The sequence below is a fragment of the Apus apus genome, chromosome 9, assembly GCF_020740795.1.
Source record: "Apus apus isolate bApuApu2 chromosome 9, bApuApu2.pri.cur, whole genome shotgun sequence".
Classification (NCBI taxonomy): Eukaryota; Metazoa; Chordata; class Aves; order Apodiformes; family Apodidae; genus Apus; species Apus apus.
In genome coordinates, this window is record NC_067290.1 from 3414838 (window position 1) to 3434648 (window position 19811).

Below are 19811 nucleotides of genomic sequence, written 5' to 3' on the forward strand. Positions count from 1 at the left end.
AAGCCCAACTGATTTTACACTCTTGCCCTCTATTGTTATTCATAACACATTCTTCAAATCTGCGTTGTATCAGCTGTATTTTCAACTCAGTTTGAAAAGGAGCAATTGTTACAGCACAGACCATTGAAGTCATGGAGAATGCCCTCTTCCCACACTGGTGCCAGATCAGGGGACTGCATCTGCATCCTGAAAACTAAGTATGGGGAATCATGACAGTTATCACATGGATTACCATAGTCCCTAGATCCTGGAGCATTTGGGCTGTGTTATACCATGCGACACTCAAAGGCAGCTTATGATTTTTAAAAGTGCATCGCTCAGTCAATGCTCTTCCAACACAGCATAGTATTTTTCCCTGTGACCCTCATACGAAGCACAGCCTTCCTATAACATCAGAAACAATGCAACTCAAGCCTTGAGAGAACGAGTTTCTGAAAGAACCTGTTCTAATTCATATTCTGTCCAATGTCCCTTCTGTCATCCCTCTGCAGCAACTGTTTCTCTGTATAGATGTCTTGTGAAGGTTAACGGATATTGCACAAATCTGACAGGTTTACAAGCCTTGGTGTGACACTGCACATGTACACCATCAGTTTTTTCAATCACAAACCTCAGAGGGTTTGTCAGAGATTGCAGGGACAAGAACAGATCACCATAGTTCTTGGACACATAACACTGGTTGTTTGTTTTTGTTGGTTTTTTTCAGCTTTCCATATCAAAAAGCACACCTTTGTACTCTGACTGGAAATTACCTATTTTTTATTCCAAAACCTGTTCTTGGCATTTCCCTATGTCTGAAGTCGAAACATGTTAACCTTGTGGCAACAATGCACTGCATTGCTACAGTGTTACCTCAGCCTTTGATGCCCCGAGAAGCACATAAAAACAAGTTGAACACTTTCTTAGTTTCAGTATTATATTCTGAATAATAGGTTGAGTAGGTGATTCCTGTCTTAATTCTGCCTCCCTATTTAGAGAGCAATACATCACATTATTAATTTACACTTTGCTTATAATCAAGGATGGTTTTTAATCACAGAACAGGGCTTCTTACATTGAGATACTCTCTGCTTCCATATCAGTGAAGACATCCTAAAAAGCAAACAACTACAAAGTTAAGGTTCAAGTTTGGAGTTCTCATACACCCTTTGTTGGCCTTTTGTCTCTCAAGCAACGTTCAAAAAGCCTCAACAGCCACTGACAGTACTAATGAGACAGCTCACACTTGGGGGAACTCACAGCAGAGATAAGATGGCTACTGAAAAGATTAAAAAAAATATTAAAATATATCTGGAATCTATCAGTTGAAATGTGAAATGAAAGAGTAACTGTGAGATACTGGAAGCTAGAGAGCAATGTATTAAAACATGGAACATTGTATTTTTTCATTATTAATAGAAATTACCTAAATTATAGGTCTCCAGGTAGAATTTCAAAACACAACAGATTAGAACAGAAGTGAGAAGCAAGGACAACAAATTAAATTATATTCCAAAGAAGTGAAATAATTTTTGTGGATTTGGACTCCTAGGTTGCAAATAACCCCTCACTGTCATAAAAAATAACCATGATTTTGGGATGAGAGGAGAAAAGCAGCATATCCTCAGTGGAGCTTTGCTGCACTGTTCTGCCCTGTAAAAACCATGAAGTTTCTGAAAGTCTCTAATATTAGACAAGCAGCAGAATAAGAGACAAACCACAAGAGCAAGAATATGCAGGGTTAGAGCAGGGCCAGTGTCTTATTGATGCAGTAGACAGCACTTACTAACATCACCAGGAAAACATTAGTCTGTTCCAAACTTGCTTAAGAACACATTGCAGGTCAAAATAATCTTGAAAGACAGATTCAACAAGAAGTGAATTGCTCCACTGAACCTTTCCAAGAAACAGAATAGCATGCACACTCCTCTACCAGATTCTCAACTCATTAACTTTACCTTGTCAGTAAACCAGGGCATAGCTATTCAAGAAGCAGTTTGTCCCATCACACAGCAAAACTTTTCTCCCCTGCTTCCCCCATGAAGTATTCTCCTCTGCTACTGTGCTTGTTTGCTCTCTCATCCATGCTTCATCTTGAGTAGCACACACACCTGCAACTACTACATCTATTCAAGCTGACCTCCAGCTTTGGTGGTTTTGATGCTCATTGTATCTGCAAATTAGATGTACCTGTGATAGTAGTAGAAACAATATAGCTCAGAGGCTTGATTTTAATAATTGTTTAGATACGTAGAACTGTTCAACATTGTATTTTCTGGATACCTAGTACTTCTGCAGAATAGGGCTTCAAAATATTTCCTTTTCATACCTGCTGTTTTTGTTGGTTTGCAAATACACAAATGCTCTCACCACAAGATTTCAAACACTTGTGCCTTTTAGCTTTGCCTCTTATTGAGCTTCAGCCACTGACAAGGTTTCTAATAGGTGTTAGCTACTTCTTTAAAACAAAAAAACACAACACTTTTTCTGTGTTGAAATTCTCTTGATGAGTGTTTCAGCTTTAGTGGCTTTGAAATAACACAGGACTTTTTGAGAAGACCTTTGTTGGAACCAGAGGAAAAATTTGCTTTTCAGTTTTGCAAGCTTAATAACAATTGTAAATATAACAATAGTAAATCTGTATGTGCTGTAAGGGTGGAGAAGTGCAGTAGTTTCATCCTTAGTTCAGTGTGACTGCTTGCAAGTAGTCCTTGAAATTATAAACTCTATAAAGATGTTGTTAAAAAAGATTTCTCAGAAAAAAAAAAGAAAAAAGGGAGACCTGTCTTCAGGAAAATTAATTTTCAAATAAAGCATACATTTTTGTGGAACTAATTCATAATGACAGATCATTCAGTATGAGGATTAAGTACCTGAGTTCCCCACCAAATCTTAGATGCTGGGCAACCTGGAGAAAGTTTCTTTCGATTTTTTTTTTTTATAAAGACATGGTTTGTACAATGTAGCATGTTCATTACATTAACTACTGAACAAAGGAATCTCAAACTGTAACTACAGGTTCATCCCATGTCAGGATTCCAGAATACAAATGAACACTTAGTATAGCAAAACTGCTGGGCTTCTCCATTGACAAAGAATGTAAATCTTAAGCAAATGTTTTATTGACTCCAAGTAGGCAGCAAAGCATTCCTCTGATGTGAGGTCATTTAAATCTGCATCAGAAGAGTTGTATCAGCCATTATTTTTAGTATCTGATGTTTGGAGGGATGGCAGATTTCCACTCTGCTGTCCTAGCTCACAGCCAGCATAAGGATGCTCTGCCAGTGGCCCCTCATAGATCAGCCTGCACATTTTCAAGGACAAAATGTACTGGCACCATCAGATGGGCAGGAACACTGAGGAGACAAAATGCTTTCTTGTTATCAGGTAGTGCTTCTAGCCTTAAACATGAAAATGAAAAGAAAGGTAATTGAATCAGCCCTAAAGCATACTCAGCCTGTGTGGTTTTTCTCTGTGTTTCCTCAGACAGTGAAAATAAAATTTATATCCAGTCATGGGATATAGGAGGCTATTGACATTGATACTAGGAAACAGGTACAAAGGCATATTTCACTTAGAATGTTTTTAACACCTCAGGGTTATAAGCAGTAGCACACAGAATGCAATAGAAAAATACTGAAAATATCTAAATCCCTCACAAGCAGAGAAAATAGGATCATAAAACCAACTAGAAGTGATTTTAATTCTTGATGGCAGGTGAAACTCCACCGCAAAGGTACAGATGTAATCAGCAATGGCTTCCCTAGACACAGCCCATGTTGCACATCCTACAGCTCTGTAAAGAAGTCAGTCTCCCCAGCCTTGCTCATACTGCCAGTGAGAACATCACCTAATGTGAAGCCTGATGGCATTTTGTCAGCTGCAAGCATCTGTCTGGCAGAAAAATCATCTTGCTTTACAGCAGCCACTGAGCAGACGTGACTCTGCATTTTTGCTCCTGGAACTGTAATTCTCAAGGATAGGCTTGGTACCTCAATAACACTGAATGCTCTGTCTTTGGGGGGTGGGAGGGCTCTAGAGGCATCTGTTTAATTCCATTTGTTGTAGGCTTGGTAGAAGAGTCATTTTAATCTGAAATAACTGTGGCTTGACTCTTTGATCAGCTGCTGCTGCTTCTCTGCCCCAGCACAAACCCCACCAAGTCATAGGGCGAGACCAGTCATGAAACTGGCGAGAAAGAAACTGGAATTATCAAGCAACAATTAAAAAAACCAAGTAACTAAGCAGTTAGTTGTAGTTCCTACATAAACTACATAACTACATAAACACTGGTGCTGGCACATGAGAGACTGCACGATGCAGTCTTTGGGGAAGAGCAAGTTTATCACAGGTAGCTGTGCAATAGTGCAAGGCACTATTCCTCTGCGTTCCTCTGTGACAGAAATCATTGTCTGCTTCTACTTCCCAATTCTGTCTGCTTCAGTTGCTTCCCAAACATGAAGCACTACTCATGTACACAATGACTGGCAGCTGTGTTCTTTAACTCCTGTAATCTTTGTCTTTTATAAAAGAATTCCAAACATGGGACAAATTAAAAATGATAAATAACTAAACCTATGCAAAGTAAGCGTAAGAAAGCTTTTCAAGTTGACGTGCTTTGACGAGGAAGTGTTGGTAACTTTTCCATGTGATTTGTCATCTAATAATGTTTCTTGGTTTTTTAAATATTTTTAGATTAAAGATTAAAACGCCTCTCATGAAACTTGAAATAATTTGAAATAACCCACTGATGAAAGCACTAGAAGGCTTTACAAATGCATATAGGGTCATCTTAAACAGATTACATAAGTGTTCTATGAAGTTTTTTCAAGGCTAGATAACTTGTTTTTCTAATTATCATAATTGGAGACTTGTAAAAACTAATTTAATTGGATATGCACCAACACAGCTTATACCAGCTCAGCTCTTAATGATTCTTAAATGGACACACACCAAAGGTAGACAAGGGTGATTTATAATTTAATTAAAAGCCACCAGAGACAGACTTAGTGGAGAAGTACATTCCCTTACTTGGAATTTAACACTTCTGTGGGAACCAGGCAAATACAGTCTCCCACATACACAGATAACGAAAGTTTATTTGTACATATGGGAGAAAATATTGTAAATATTGCCTTTGCTTTGTTTTTCAACTGCCTGCCTTGTGTAATAAGTTGTTGAATAACTTCTTTTCAGTTTCCATCAGGTTAGATCATAAAATGCCTGTTAATACCTGTTTGTAAAAACATAAACAAGATCAGACACTTTTCTTTCTTACTCAGCAACTCTTACAGCAATGTGTTGGTGAAGAAACCGTTACATGAACAGATTTCTTGTCCCCATAAATGTAGACATAACCATTTGTAGTTTACAATCCAGGGCAATTTACAAGTGGACCCTAGTCCCCATCTGGGCCATGAATAAATTTTATTATGTACTTTTTATTACTATGTTTTGTTATGTCAATGTCTCACACTGTTGCAGGAATACAAACATAAATAGGAAATGTCTGTTGCTTACCTTTTTGTGGTTCCTCAAAAGCATCTACAATAATACCATAATACCCAGAGAAAGTTTGAAGTGTTGAACCCGGGAACTCTCTCAGCCTGTGTGAGGAGCTACTGCACTGAAGTAAACCAATGCCACGAACTGTGTCATTTTTCATCACACAGTAACAGAAAAAAATAAGTTGGAAGGGAATGCTGGAGTTCATCTGCTCCTGCTCAACCTTCTGGTCAGACAGACATCAGGTTTGACATAACAGCTGCGCAAGAGTTTTGTAAATCAGTGTCTTCCAGCTAGAGGTCTGGACCTCACTTTGGAAACCTCAGCCAAGGCTGGTAGACAGAAAACACTATCTTAAGAGCTCTTGTGTTAGAACTTGATATCTAGATCAAGCCAATAATAAGCAATCAGAATTTTATTTCATTTCATTTCACTATTTAGTGAACTGTATATACACACCTGCATTTTCTTCCTCCTACTCCCAGCTTTTCTCTTTTGGCCTCTCCTTCAGCCACCATTTCTGAACCATTCCCCCCATTCCCTATCAGTACAGCACCTCATGACAAACAGAGACTGGCATTTAGTGAAGCATCAGCATACATGATCAGCACCTGATTTTTCTGTCTAGGCATGCATCACTACCCTTTCTTGTCTTGTTAACAGTGTATTTACTATGGATAACAGAAGAAGAGCAAGAATAAACCCTGGCATTCCAATTTTGAATCAGGACAGAAGTCTTAGACCAACAACTTCCAATACTATGTGCCTTTCTGAATCTTCAATTTGATGCACAGAATAGTAAGTTAAGTGTAGTGGGGGAATTTCATCCCTGTATTCTATTAAATTCACAGGTAAAACTGACATCCACACAGGTGTCACAAACACACTTGAACAGTTGCAACTCATAGAACAGGATCTCTGAAGCTGACTGAAGCTTAACACACAAGATGCTGAAAATGCACTGAACAACCTCACTCCTCTTTCTTACTAACACCTCAACACAGGCACACTTTTTTTCAGAGATGAAGAGCCCTGCCAAAAGCACTTAAGACTCAAGCTGTAGATAAAATTATGTGTAGGAAGAAGGAAAATGGGTGGCAGAGAATTAGAAGAAAAATACTTTCAGATCATTACCTCGACTGAGCTCACAAAATCAAAGCATAAAACAGTTTAATTCCAAAAGTTGTAAAAGTCAGTCTAAGAAATCTGCTGTTCTCTGTTTTCTGTAGGATTTTGGTTGAATACATTTGTATTTATTGGTAACTCTTCCCAGTGCAGTACTAGTTCAAAAAAGCTTGAAATCTAGGTGGGAAGACAGGAAAATCCATCATTTGAAGCATTTTACCTTTAAAAAGGAGATTATGATGAGTTACTGACCTCACACCTTGTGTGAATTCAACCCAGCATCTGTGTCTGGCTAATTCTACACCTTGCTGTTCCTAGTGCAAAACCACTGTATGATCACAGGCTGGATGGCAGCTTATGGAACATCTGCATTAGTCAAAGCTGAAAATAAAAAAGAAGGAACTTCTAGGCTGAGGGTCTGAGCACCAGAGCAGGAATTCCTTCATTTTTCCCTAGCACTACACATACAGAGTTTTTAAGGTCTTAAGTGGCAGGTCATGAGTCCCAGCCTGAACTCCCCAGTTCTAGAAAGTTTTAAAGATCTTTTTTCTGATGGTGATGGGGTGGGAAGGAGATGAAAACCTGTCTGATAATGGAGGGATATGTCATACGGGCCAAGGTGGTAGGAAAAGACTTTGATGTCTGTTGGTCTTAGGACCAATTTTAAACTAATTGCTTCAAATGCAAATTCACAAGGGCTTCATCCATGTTAGTTGTTCTATAACTTAGTCGTTTCAGCTGACTTCACTGCAGCACTCACACCAGCCCTTCCACCACAGCATGGACCAGGTTACCCTGCCAGGCATCACACTGACCCACAGGCAGGAATTCAAAGCGCTCTGGGCTGACTCGTCGCCCCGGTGTCGTGGAAGAGAAACCACTGGCTGGTGAGCAGGCTTCCTACTGCCAATCCAGAAGATTTACATACATCTTTACATTAAAATATCCCAGTGGGAATCCAGAGCTAGATCTAATGACTTCAGGTGAAAATAAAGAAAGCTGTTACGGTCAGACCATTATTGTTCATGCTGCTTTGTGAATTTATTTCTTTAAATTTTCCACTTGTGCTCCTGCCAAAAGAGATCTATTAGACAGAAAGCAGCAAGAGTAAAACTTTATAATTTTGTTTCAAACTATAAAATAATTTACATCACATATTTTACTTACTTTTGTCTTTTTTTTTTTTGTCTTTTTTTTTTTTTTGAAACCACAAACATTCCAGCATCACACTGTAGGAATAAGAATAACAATAGAAAGCATAACCTTTTGCATAGTATTAAATGAACAGACAGAGTAAGTTCTTTATTTACAATTATTGTCTAGATAAAAAAATTCATAAAAACAGATGAATGAACATATATTAATAACCCCTAGTGGGATGGATTGCCAATGTACCACTGTATTGTTGTCCACAAATCTCATGCTGCTAAGTACAGTACGTAGAGAGCGAGCATTTATATATTGCAGGGAATTTTAACAAACTGATCATTTTGGTTTTTGATCCATTGTTCCCATCACAGAGAGGTCAAGCAATAAAAGAAAGGAATTGTGATGCACGACTTGTAGTTGAAAGGTCATTAACTATTCTGCTTTAAAAAAAAAAAAAGTCTATCATTTATCATATACATAAAGCACAGTCTCTGCTCACAAAAGCCCAAGTTTTCTATGCATCTCAGTTTATATATGTTGTACTATATATACACAGAATGCAGTGTTCATTTTCATAACAGTTTTCAAGTCTGCAAACGGTACCTTAGGGAGGAGTACTCCTACAGAAAATGTAAAAGAAATTAAACCAAGAAATATGATGAGGAGTGTTTGAAAAGAAAAAGGCAAAGAGTCAGTGTTAAGATGCTGAAAATAAATCGTTCCAGTATTAATAGCATCTGTAGATGTTCAAGTCCAAAGCTAGAGGCTTCCCTGGAAATAGATAACACTTTTTTTTCTTCTGAATACGATATCCCAAATAGGCCATAGAAACCCAATACATGTTATACAAAGGTTAATCACCATATTTACAAAGCGAACAATCCTGACTGAGTTTCAATCACTTTGTTGCTAAGAGTTAGCTAAAATAAGTATGTTTTCATGCTAGCTTTTTTACTGTTAAGAAACGGGTCACGCTATCTGTTGAAGAGAGAGTTGTACAAGCCTTCCAAGACCTGTTCTGGTGGTCAGTGAGCAGTTTGGATCAGAGAGCAAACTAAGACTTTGAGCCAAAAACATTCAAGCTTCTACACCAAAGTCCAGAAGCTGGCAATTCAAGCTGATTAGAGCTTTACCTGGCTGAATGGTCTTGATGCACCCTGAAAACATTTTGGTCAGTTCAGTCTGCAGTTTGGCCATGAGTCTAATCTTGTTTTGGAGAGTTCTGGCTTGGTTTAGTTCTTGTGACTGCAGAGATGCACCACTTTATGAGCCAACTTTTAACACAACCAGTAATACCTTAAGAAATCAATTTATCAAGCTAGTTTGAGAGTGTTTTTCAACACACCTGGCAGAATCAATTGTGTAATTCAAAATGTCTTTTGCACTGTACAATTATGGAAAAGATCATATGCTGAAAAGTCTCCAAGCAAACTTTATATTAAATACAAAAATTACTTATGAAAAATCTGTGATCCACAAAGTGCTTAGCATTCAAGTGGTTGACATAGCAATTATATAAGCTCATAAATTTGAAGTTATCAGGGCTGTTACCATCTTGAAAATTATTTTTCACCCTCCATACTGCAGGTTTTCAAAACGGTTTTCTTTGGAGAAAACTCAAGGTAAAATAATGTATTTCTGTGTTACAGTACACCTTGTGACTACAGGAAGACAAGCTTGGTTAAAAAAAAACAACAAACAAACCAAAAAACAAACACACAAAGCACATCTCAATATACAATTAATAGTTTCGTTCAGACCTGATAGTGCAGAAATTGTATTTTTCTTAAAAAAAAAATGATAAATCAAAGTAACAACCTACAGTGATTTTTTCATCCAAAATGCCAACAGCCCATACTTTGCAAGTAATGAGGAAATAAATGCCTACATTACTAACTGAAAAGGATTAACACAATATCTCACAATATTTTAACATTAGTTTTATCTCCATATAGACAAACCAAATATAACTTATTTTAAATTATATTTATAAACTCAACTCAGTTTCATATAATACCTCTCTAGAAATGTTTTTGGAAGCCATTGCCGTATGTTTAAAGAATGAAATAGCCTCCAGTATTACGTGCTGCACCAAAACAAATCCAAGCAGAGTATCAGAGAGGGGGGGAAAAAAAAAGAAGAGAACCTGATAATTTTGATTTTTATTTGAAACAAAGGAAGCCTGTTTTACCTCCCTGTATATAGGATCACAATGCTACATCCAATGTGTTATATTTTGGCTTCTTTTGTTATTTACTAGCAGTTATCTACATTATTTAACAAAAAATAAAATCAGGCAGAAATCAGAACACGGTTGTAATAAAATATCCAGGGTGCAATATTACAGACGTTTTCAATGAGCTGAGCTGAGCCATTTTTATACTACTTCGGCAGGAAGTGCTTTCTTAACCCTACAAATAGTTAAGGATATTATCTACAGGTTTGTAAACAAATTACATTCTTTTTTAGGACATAAATAAGTTAAAATAGTCAGAGCAATTTGAGCAGAAACAAGGCAACATGCCAACAAAGAAACTTTATATATATATAACTATATATATATAGATAGATATATACATATATATAATTAATTCTGTATATACTTATATGTATATATCTCTATATATAGTCTCATAAATGTTTAAGTTCCTCTGTCCAACTGGTGCAAATCTACTGTGCAAGTTAAGCTTTGCAACTTCAAAAAAGTTATTTAAATTAATCTATACAATTGAGTCCATGCCACACAAGCATTTCAAAAAACTCACAGACCAGTGAATTGGATAAATAGCCTCAGAAAGAAGTCCTCTGCAGTTCCTGCTTAAGGAGGAAAAAAAGAAAAGGAAATAAAAAGAAACAAAAAAGAGAGAGAGGGCCAGAAGTGTACAGTACATTCATGCAGGAGGATTTTTTTGTTTGTTTTTTGTTTTTCTGAAAGGGAACAAGGGGGGAGGGGGTGTATGTAAATCAGCCATTCATTCTTTCCCCAAAACCATTGTGATCAACAATTCATTCGCTTGTCTCAGAGTGAATAAGAGTTCAAACAGCTTTTCAGCCAGCAATGTTTTTAATATATATATATATTTATATATTTCGGTTGCTGTGGGTTTTTTTTTATTTGATTTTATTTGAATTTATTTTTTTTTTTGCAGTGACCTTTTCAGCTAAAGTGATGTCTCCAGGCTATGTATTGGGCTTCCTGGACTAGAAGAGGTAGCTGATTTACTTGTATCAGTTGTAAGATTGATTCCACTGTCGATAGCACTGTTGTTCTTGTTCAGCGAAGACGGTGGACTCGAGTTTTTCTTGAGAGCAGAGTCTTCTTCTAGGTCTGTGTCATCAATGAGTGGGATGTGGGGCTGGGAATCTTCTATCCTAAATTCAGGATGAGTCATAAAGTTGTGAATAGAGGTTCTAGATTCTGGTTTTTCTAAACCTTCATAGAGAGAGCTACGGAATGCCTTCACGACGCGGATCTGGGGGGAGAAAAGGAAAGAGGTGTCAGAGGCGGCGCCTTGGAAGGGCAACGCTGTGTTAGAGAATACTTTGTGAAAAATGTAGCTTATGGTTAGGGCAGTGCAGGCAGCTGAAGTCCATAGTCTCTGGATGTTATATGCATAAACGAGTGGCTCAGTTATGTGCATTTTGAATATCTGTATCAACTGCAATATTAAAATAAATCAAGTTTAAAGCCATCAAAGAACTGATGGGAAGTACTGGTTAAAGAAAGCGAACGTCCACTCGTGTGGTACATCCCTAGTAAAAGACAAGCCATGTTAATTGTAATGCAAATGTAAAACCATGCATGTTGATAGTTTTGCAGTGAGTTAAGTAGGAAGGCTTTTTTAATTAAAAAAGTCTCTTTTGTATTGTTAAAAAACCATTACACATAACATATCACACTTCACAAACAGAAAAGCATAGAACACAGACGTGGTTGGATGGGTACGTATGAGACACACACAGGAGCCAAGTGTAAAAACTATAAGTAATATCAATGTTTTAAAGCAAAATCTAAATGAATGCAGCCAAGAGCACAAAAAGCCAAGCAGACAAAGTACTAAGCATAATCATGCTACCACAGGGGAAAAAAAAAAAATAATAAAAAAAATCACAGTTACCACATGAACAGAGATAACTTGCACACAACAACTACACTTGGAAGCCTGGATAATGTGAACATAGTATTGTGGAACCAAGTTTTATTTTTCCTTCATGCATATGTGAGGTAAACACTCGAGTATAGACCCACTGTTCTAGCCATTTAACTTTTTAATATATATAGAACATGTAATAAAATGATGTATTGATTGTTGGGTTGAATTGAATTAATGTGATTTACAGCGAGCTTTTTCATTTTCTGTGTCTCAGTTGTAAAACTGTAAAGTTAAATGCTGAAAGCGACACAATTTATGCCAAAAATGCAGTCTTTAAACTAAGACAGCTGACTGATGCCAGGGTCAATCTAATGTCATTAACCACCTGACAGTAAGAACACAGGTGAAAATAAGCTACAAGACTCAGCCCATGGGACTGGCAGGGACAGTGCAAATTGCTTTTCCAGGAGGAAAGGAGAGGAACAGAGTGAGGAGCATTGTGGAGTGGGGACACTAAGCCCTCTGTGGGCAGGCAAAGGGAGGGATGGTATCTATAGCCCAGTGACCTACCAGTTCTGAAAAGAGTGAAGTTTGTGCTGGTTTGTTGCTGAAAAAAACATAACTTTTTGGAAGTGGGGGAGGCAGGGTCTGGGCAGAGAGGAATAAACAGAATGGGAAAACGTGATCTGTTGGCAAATGTTTTATGACTAAGTATGAGTTCTATCCTACTTCCATGTAGTCCATGAGCGAATTTTTAGCATTTCTTAGAGGGGAGACTGTAACACAGGCAAAGGCAGAAAAGGTGCAAGCAGGCATTCTCCACACACATTTGAAATGGGTTGGGGTGGGTGGTATGTGTATCTTTTTACATGGAAATATGCTGCACATTATCAGTTGGCCTAACGCACCACTAATTTGTAAAGCTTTAATTCCTCTCTTAATTGGCAGATTTCAATTTAGGACTGGCATGAGGTCACAGCATTACAGCTGTGGGGTCTGGCTGATCTGGCTGTGGTTGGAGTTGTCCAAGTTGTCCAGAATTTCTGCACAAACAAACTGACTTGTACTTTGATCTCTTTGACCTTAGCCCTTGTTCATGTTCACTAAATTTGGATATTTTCTTCATCTTTCAAATATGCTAATAGCAGAAGTCATGCAATCTCCAGACACGTGGCCTTTGGTCAGTCCAAATACCCTCCCTTCTCTTTAGACATACATTTGGTAACAGCAGGGCACAGTACAGAAAGTAGTTCATGTGACTGCTTATGCTCAAAATAAGACTATTGGAGTGGTACAGAATGGCTTGTCTAGATCTTGGCATACCAGAATATTTTAGGAGGCTGGCAGAGGTGCAAGACAAGAGGAATACATTTTACATGCTACAATCATATAGTGTACCTAACACCTCTTTGACAGAGAACCTGGAATTATAAACCAGGGTTTTATGAGAGATGAATCTCTCCGAGTTGTGCTCTGCTATATGAGCACAGAATCATAGGATGGTTTGGGTTGGAAGGAACCTGAAAAATCATCTAGTTCCAACCCCCTGCATGGGCAGGGACACCTCCCACTTGACCAGGTTGCTCAGAGCCCCATCCAACCTGCCCTTCAACACTTCCAGGGGCTTCCAGAACTTCCCTGGGTAAACAAACAGACTGGGGCAAGAGATTCATTTGCATTACTGAAGATGGGATTTGGACTCATGGAGAAGAGGTGACACACTAATTCCCTCATCACCTATGCCTTTCTGTCCTGTATTTTAAAGTGCAAAGTAATTAGTCTAAACAATGAAAAAAAAAGTATGTTTTTTCAAGGCAATCTTAGAAACATGTTACTATATTGTCTTACTTTAAATCAGGAAACTTTCTGTAACGTGCTTACTTTATAGTATGGGGCTGATATGGTGCCATTTTCTGCAAAGCTACCTATCATTTAAATAATAAAATAAAATAAATAAAAATAATAGTCATCTCAATTGCAGCTGTTTGCTGTACCCTATCAACTAACAAAATAATTTCATTCCCTGGAATACAGCTACTTCCTATTGCATAGATATAGGTTCTATTTGCCAGCTGGATTCATTTTAATAAAGGAAATTTCTTACTTAAAAAGGTTTTTAATTTGGTATTCTACTTGGAACAGATCCAGCAGAATCCAATGAAAGCAAAGCTTTTCTTCAATCCCACAAGCTGCATTTAAGCCTCTATAGGTTATCATGGGAGGCACTGATTTCAATTTATGAGGCTCCAAGTTACAGGGAAAGCATCTATTTTGCATTAGATACCAAAATTTGGCATCTAATTTGCATTTCTTACCAAGCTTGTTGTCAGTCTAGCCAGTTGACTAACATACTACACTCCTGAAGGAGAAAACTAGAGCCTTACTTGGTATTTGAAAGCCAGTTATGGAAACCTGCCTGCCATGATCTGAATTTGGTCCTCTGCAGGGACTGCCTGAACTAGTGATGCACTGAAAGGAAATATTGCACCAACACCTTTTGCTTAGATGTGTTTACACAAGATCTGAAGACAGAACTGCAGAATGTACATTCAGCCAGCAATCTCATCCTTGTGTGTGAAGATCTGAAGCAAAGTTTTGGCATGGACTGTTTTGAGTCTTGCAGGAGCATTTAGATGTTACTAGGATAGCTTCTACTTGTTTGCAGTGATTTTTACTGGAAATACTAGCTTAGAACTAGTTCAGATCTGCTGATACCTGAAGTAGTTTAACTTCTGAATGCAGTGGTAATTTAAGGGTCAAACTTGGGCAAACCCATAAAGCTGAGAATACATAAAGTTAGTTTTCTTATAAGTTTTCTTCAGCAAGGAGCTGTAGAAAGCTATCTTCTTAAAATTTCTCTGCAGCTTCAGAGATGTATTTTTCACTTGAGAAACTCCCTCCTCAACTTTCAATTTTGCATATTTAGCTTAGCATCTAGAAGAAAACATTTTTCTAAGTGTCACACCTCATTCAGTGACAGAATTTCTGCATTACAGTATAATTAAAAATCTTGTTCATAGTCCGTCCCCCAATGTATCCAATTATTGCTTAAAGGAAGAAAAACTTGCTTCCTTCATTATGTTAGTAGAAACAAAGGTAGAGGGTTTGTTGGATACAAAGGTGGTGGTTTAATTTCTATCTAATCCTACTACCAAATTTAAGCTAAGAACTGAAAAAATATTATTTACTCAGCATTACATGGCCCAACAGAAACAAATTCTTTAAATACATGCTTAAGTTTAAGATTTGGAGTAATATCTGGTGTAAAAAAGTTTAGGGGCTGTGCTGAAACAAAGCCCACGTTCCTTTTTCTGAAGCTAACACAAAGCAGATGAACACCATGGTGTTATGGTCGTACAGCATGTAAAAGCAGGGACATACCCAGGATGGATAGAACCTAGAAAGTGTTGGTTTGTTATGAACTATGTAGAGTTCATGTTATGATACTTCCTCATGATGCTGACAATGCCAAGGAAAGACAAACAGTGTGATACAGCTCCCTTTTCTCACAGTAATGGAGACAACAGAAAAAAAAATGAACTGCTTTTAAACAAAAGACTGTGGGGACAACACTTCAGGACAATTTTGACATTGCTATAAGCTTCCACTTCTTTCTTCTCTGTAGCTGTAATAGAAAAAACTCTTCAGTTTCATCCCACCTTCAGAGTTAGATTTATTATACTGCATCAGGCAAGAAAAATAGAAGAAATAGAATTTTAGATACTACAAATTTTTCCCATCAGAAGAAAAAGATGAAGTTCAGAATCTCACTCCTAAGTACAGCAATCTAGGCAAAATACACAGGGCCTGTCAAGCATCAACAGATGTATTATGGTTGATAGTGTGTGGGCTTATACTCGAATGTTTACCTGGCTTCATATAAGCCAAGTATCTTGAGTTTGGTTCACATTCATTTCAGGCTCAAGGTTAAAGACTCACAACCTCTTTTTATTTCACTCTCTCCTGCTGAACCCTTTTGTCCAATGTTCTCTAGCCCTCTGGGAAAACAAACACATTTAATATTCAGACAGTAGAGAGTAGGGTACTGCAAAAGCAAGTAAATTCAATACTGAGAGATCAGTAAGGTGATTAGTATAATATTGTAAACAAGAGGTCAATTTTGCAAAGAGATGCCAACTCTTATGTTTAACTGATACTATTCACTATCAAGACTATAGCTATACAAAGGTAAATGAGTTTGGTCAAGTGCTATTTCATAGGTAAAGCTTTGAAACAGAAGGCATATCTTCACTGTATTTGTTTATTTCTGAATCCTTGGAGGTTCAGGGCAGTAAAATGACATTAGGTATCCACAGGAGGTGATGCTGCATGTACTGGAGTCACCTGTACATGTTCTGGCTACTGTGTTTTGGTATGGTATGATGCAGAATTTGAGGAAATTCAAAGACAGAATAAAACCCCAATAAATTTAATAAACATAAATTCTAGGTTTCTAGTTTAATGAGTGAAACAGATGCATAATGTTGCCTGTGCTACTCCCTTATTTCTACATAAATAGGCATTAAATCTAGGAAGTGCTGCTGACAAGTCAAACCAGAGGCAGCAAGAGGGAAATGGAATACCTACATGTTCTGTGAAATCCTCAGGCCTGACTCATTTCACAGAAGACTCTCACGCTTCTCACACGGCTACTATTCCACTGAATTTCAGAGCAGGACATCAGAACATTATGTAGGGCTTCCACTTTACACAGCACATCTCCTTTATTGTTGCAAAATTATGGAGTCTGACATTTTTGTCATTTTTGTATCAGATTTGGCAAAGTTTAATTATATTATACAAACCCTTGAAAGATTCGAAGACCCTTTGAAGAAATGTATTCTGCACTAGGAGTCTAAACCTTCTTGCCATGCCCTATCTCCTGTTGAGGGCTTGGTTTTATATTTAGACTTTAAATCTACTTAAGTTTCCCTACAGGTAAGATATGCAGAAGTTGATTTTGATTTTGCATACCCCAGCAAGACTATGGAACCTTGGTTATAACCACCAGGAACTTCCAAGTTTTAGTACATCTCTGCCTCTACTATAATGATGTTCCCAATTGTGTGGCTTTTATAAACATAATTTTAGATGTGGACTTAAGTTCTGCTTGTTCCATTTCCTCAAGTGATAGTGATACCATTTTGCCACAGATAGCAAGTGACATTTTCAGTAAGGCTGGCTGCCCACTTGACTTGGTCTGTGATCTGAATATAGATCAATATTGGACAGTAATCTTTGCTTTAATTGATTAAACTAGATTTTTTTTTTTTTTAAAGAAATTTGTTCCCATTTTTCTTCATGAAAAAATCTGATCCAAACTTAAGATTTTATCTTAATTTTTTAGTTGCAAATTCTGTCCAGCTGTATTATTATTGTATTTATAGGAAACTAGTTATGTAAAGACTAGAAAAGCAAAAGCTGCTGGAACAGTAAATTCTTTTGCTTGATACAAGAGAATCTGATTTTCATACAGAGCAGATTATAAATAGCTAAACTAAGCTTTCTCTTTAAAATTATCTATTAGCAATTGGACTGTAATATGCACTAGAATTAAGCTTGTTTTAATCACCTAATGTGTTTTGACACAATTTGCAGATGCTTATGCTCTTGTGCCACTCCAAGGCAAATATTGCATGTGAAAAGCCTATAAATGACAGTTTCTTGGCAAGTCTGATAAATTTCAACTATTTTTTACTTGGGGGGAGAATGGGAAAAGTTGTATTTCCATTCAGATTATCCCCACTTTTGATGACTGTAGCCCACTCCAAAAACTAGAGCAAAAATACAGCATTAAGGGTGCTATGCTCTTCTTTTTTTAAAAAAATCCAGCAAACAAACAAAAAACCCTCAAACATACCTTCTGACATCTGTATGATGGACAAACAATTCTGATAATATTTTGTGACTGTTTGGGAAGATTTTAATTGGCTGCTATAAAATTTGGAGTAATCACTGTGTATTTTTTTCCTGTGTCATCCTTACTAGTGGCTTGTTTGAGGCCACTGTTACCAGCTTTTTTATAATAAAAAGTTGTGATTCCATTAAATACTTGCTTCTAAAAATCTCAGACAAAAATGACACATCTCAAGAGAACAAAGGAAGAGGAACTTGCAAATTCAGAAACTACAGCAGATTCGTGATTGGGGAGACTGCTTTTTGGTGAGGTTTTTTTTTTGTTTGTTTGTTGTTCCCCCAATATTTCCTACACCTAACAAAATGTTTTAATTATAAACTTTTATGGAAGAAAGGAGGTTTTGTTGTAAGGGACCTACAGTTTCTGGCTGCTTCTACTTAAGAGCAGTATTGGCTATATATGAGAATGAGAGGAGGGAGGAAGAGCAAGTACAAAGGGATATTAATGTTCTTTTGAAGGGGTTACCTACTGATACTATAAACAACATCTGAGAACCAGATATACACAGATTAGGATTAAGAATAACTTGTTTACTTTGTGTACAGTGAGATCTAGTCATCCTCTACCTAAATAAGCAGTGTAGTAGAAAAGGTTTTAAGTATAAAGTTAACGTGAAGCACAAGTTAGAAGTTTTGTGTTACTAACTCTGAGCTTCAAAAGTAAAAAAGATGCTCCATTGCCCCCCTGGGTCTGATTTTGTTTTCCCAGAAGAAAAAGTAGAAAAAAAAATGCATATAAAATACATCTCCACCAAAGCTGGTATGGGATGGGCTGGGATCTAAAATCACTTTTAACTCCACGGTGGAACAGCTTTCCAGTGATAGAAGATTATGTGTGTGTTTATGTCCAGGACACAGTGAAACCTGAGAACTGGGCTGAGACCCCATTGCATCCAGAGTCTTATCTTTCCCATGTTTCCATTTACTGCAGCTTAAATTTGTGCGTGTTGAATATGTGTATTTAGTTCACCTTTAAATACATTCTCTACTTTTATCAGAGTATATAAAATTCCAGGTTCCAGTTTGCAGAAATTTTCACTATGTTTATTTAAAGCTGCAATGTTTGTTAAAAGAGGTAAGACTCGTAAGATGGACCTCACTGTTACCTATTACTGCTGATGTCCAGAAAGCTGTAATTTGTTACTGGCAAAAACACCATGACAGCTAAAAGGTATCAGCATAACTAGGGAAACTTTAGTACTGCAGTAAATATTCCTTTGTATAAATTGCTTTTAATTAAGGTATACAACAACCCTATGAAAGACTTGAATGTGCCATATTTATAAATAGCTGAAAATTTCAGGTAATAACGGGCTAATCTCTTTCACAAAGTACTGTAGATGTGGCTGCATCGACAGGCAGATTTCTTTTCAAGCATGCAATAACCTTTGAATCAAACATTAATCTGCCCCCAAATACTAGAAAGACTTTTTTAAAATTAAAAAATACTATCAAGCTACAGAACAAATCTCAGACTGGTGAGGTGTCCCAATGACCTATGGTTAGTAAAGAACTGCATAAATCATCTGTGAAATTACACTTACATACCCTTATTGCTAGACCATGATGTGATTCTTGGGCTTCTTATGAAGTACTGGTTTCAGAACCTCTGACACCTATAATATTCAGATTGTTGCACCACACTGAGCACCACTTTTCTGAAAACAAATCTTCCTGACAGTATCTCATATTGGGCCCTTTCAGCATTAGACCTTTTGTCTTTGCTATACCCACAAGGTTTCCCCTTGATTCTCCCCATAATATATCTACGTACGCCCATTTTTACGATTCCCAAAGAGAGGGAGAGGCTTCAAAAGCCAAGGTACAATAACCCATTGCTCCCCTGTACCCCATAAAGGGGTCATAATGATTTAGGGCTGAATTCATTCTGAGCAGCTAAGAGGAAAGAAGTCACTTCTGTCTCACTACATACATTTTAAGCAAGGAGCTGAAAAATAGAGCTCGGTGTGCATTTTGCAGTGGAAATTTTCTCAGAAAAGCCAATTCACAAAAACATACCCCATTTCTATGAAATTTGGATTA

General features: G+C 37.3%; 1 protein-coding gene across 13 annotated transcripts in view; it reads right to left on the reverse strand.

Annotated features, from left to right (window-relative positions):
• Positions 1 to 7625: 7625 nt before the first annotated feature.
• Positions 7626 to 19811, reverse strand: part of ATP2B2 (ATPase plasma membrane Ca2+ transporting 2) — a 409447-nt gene continuing 397261 nt past the window's right edge. For 9 of the 13 annotated variants that reach the window (XM_051627773.1, XM_051627775.1, XM_051627771.1 and 6 more), the window contains one exon: positions 7626 to 11231. In XM_051627773.1, the coding sequence (XP_051483733.1) occupies positions 10920 to 11231 (312 nt within the window). In that variant the 3' untranslated portion in view covers positions 7626 to 10919. Of the gene's footprint in view, positions 11232 to 15794; positions 15851 to 19811 lie in introns of all 13 variants that reach the window. The other 4 variants (XM_051627782.1, XM_051627778.1, XM_051627783.1 and 1 more) reach the window with 2 other exon arrangements.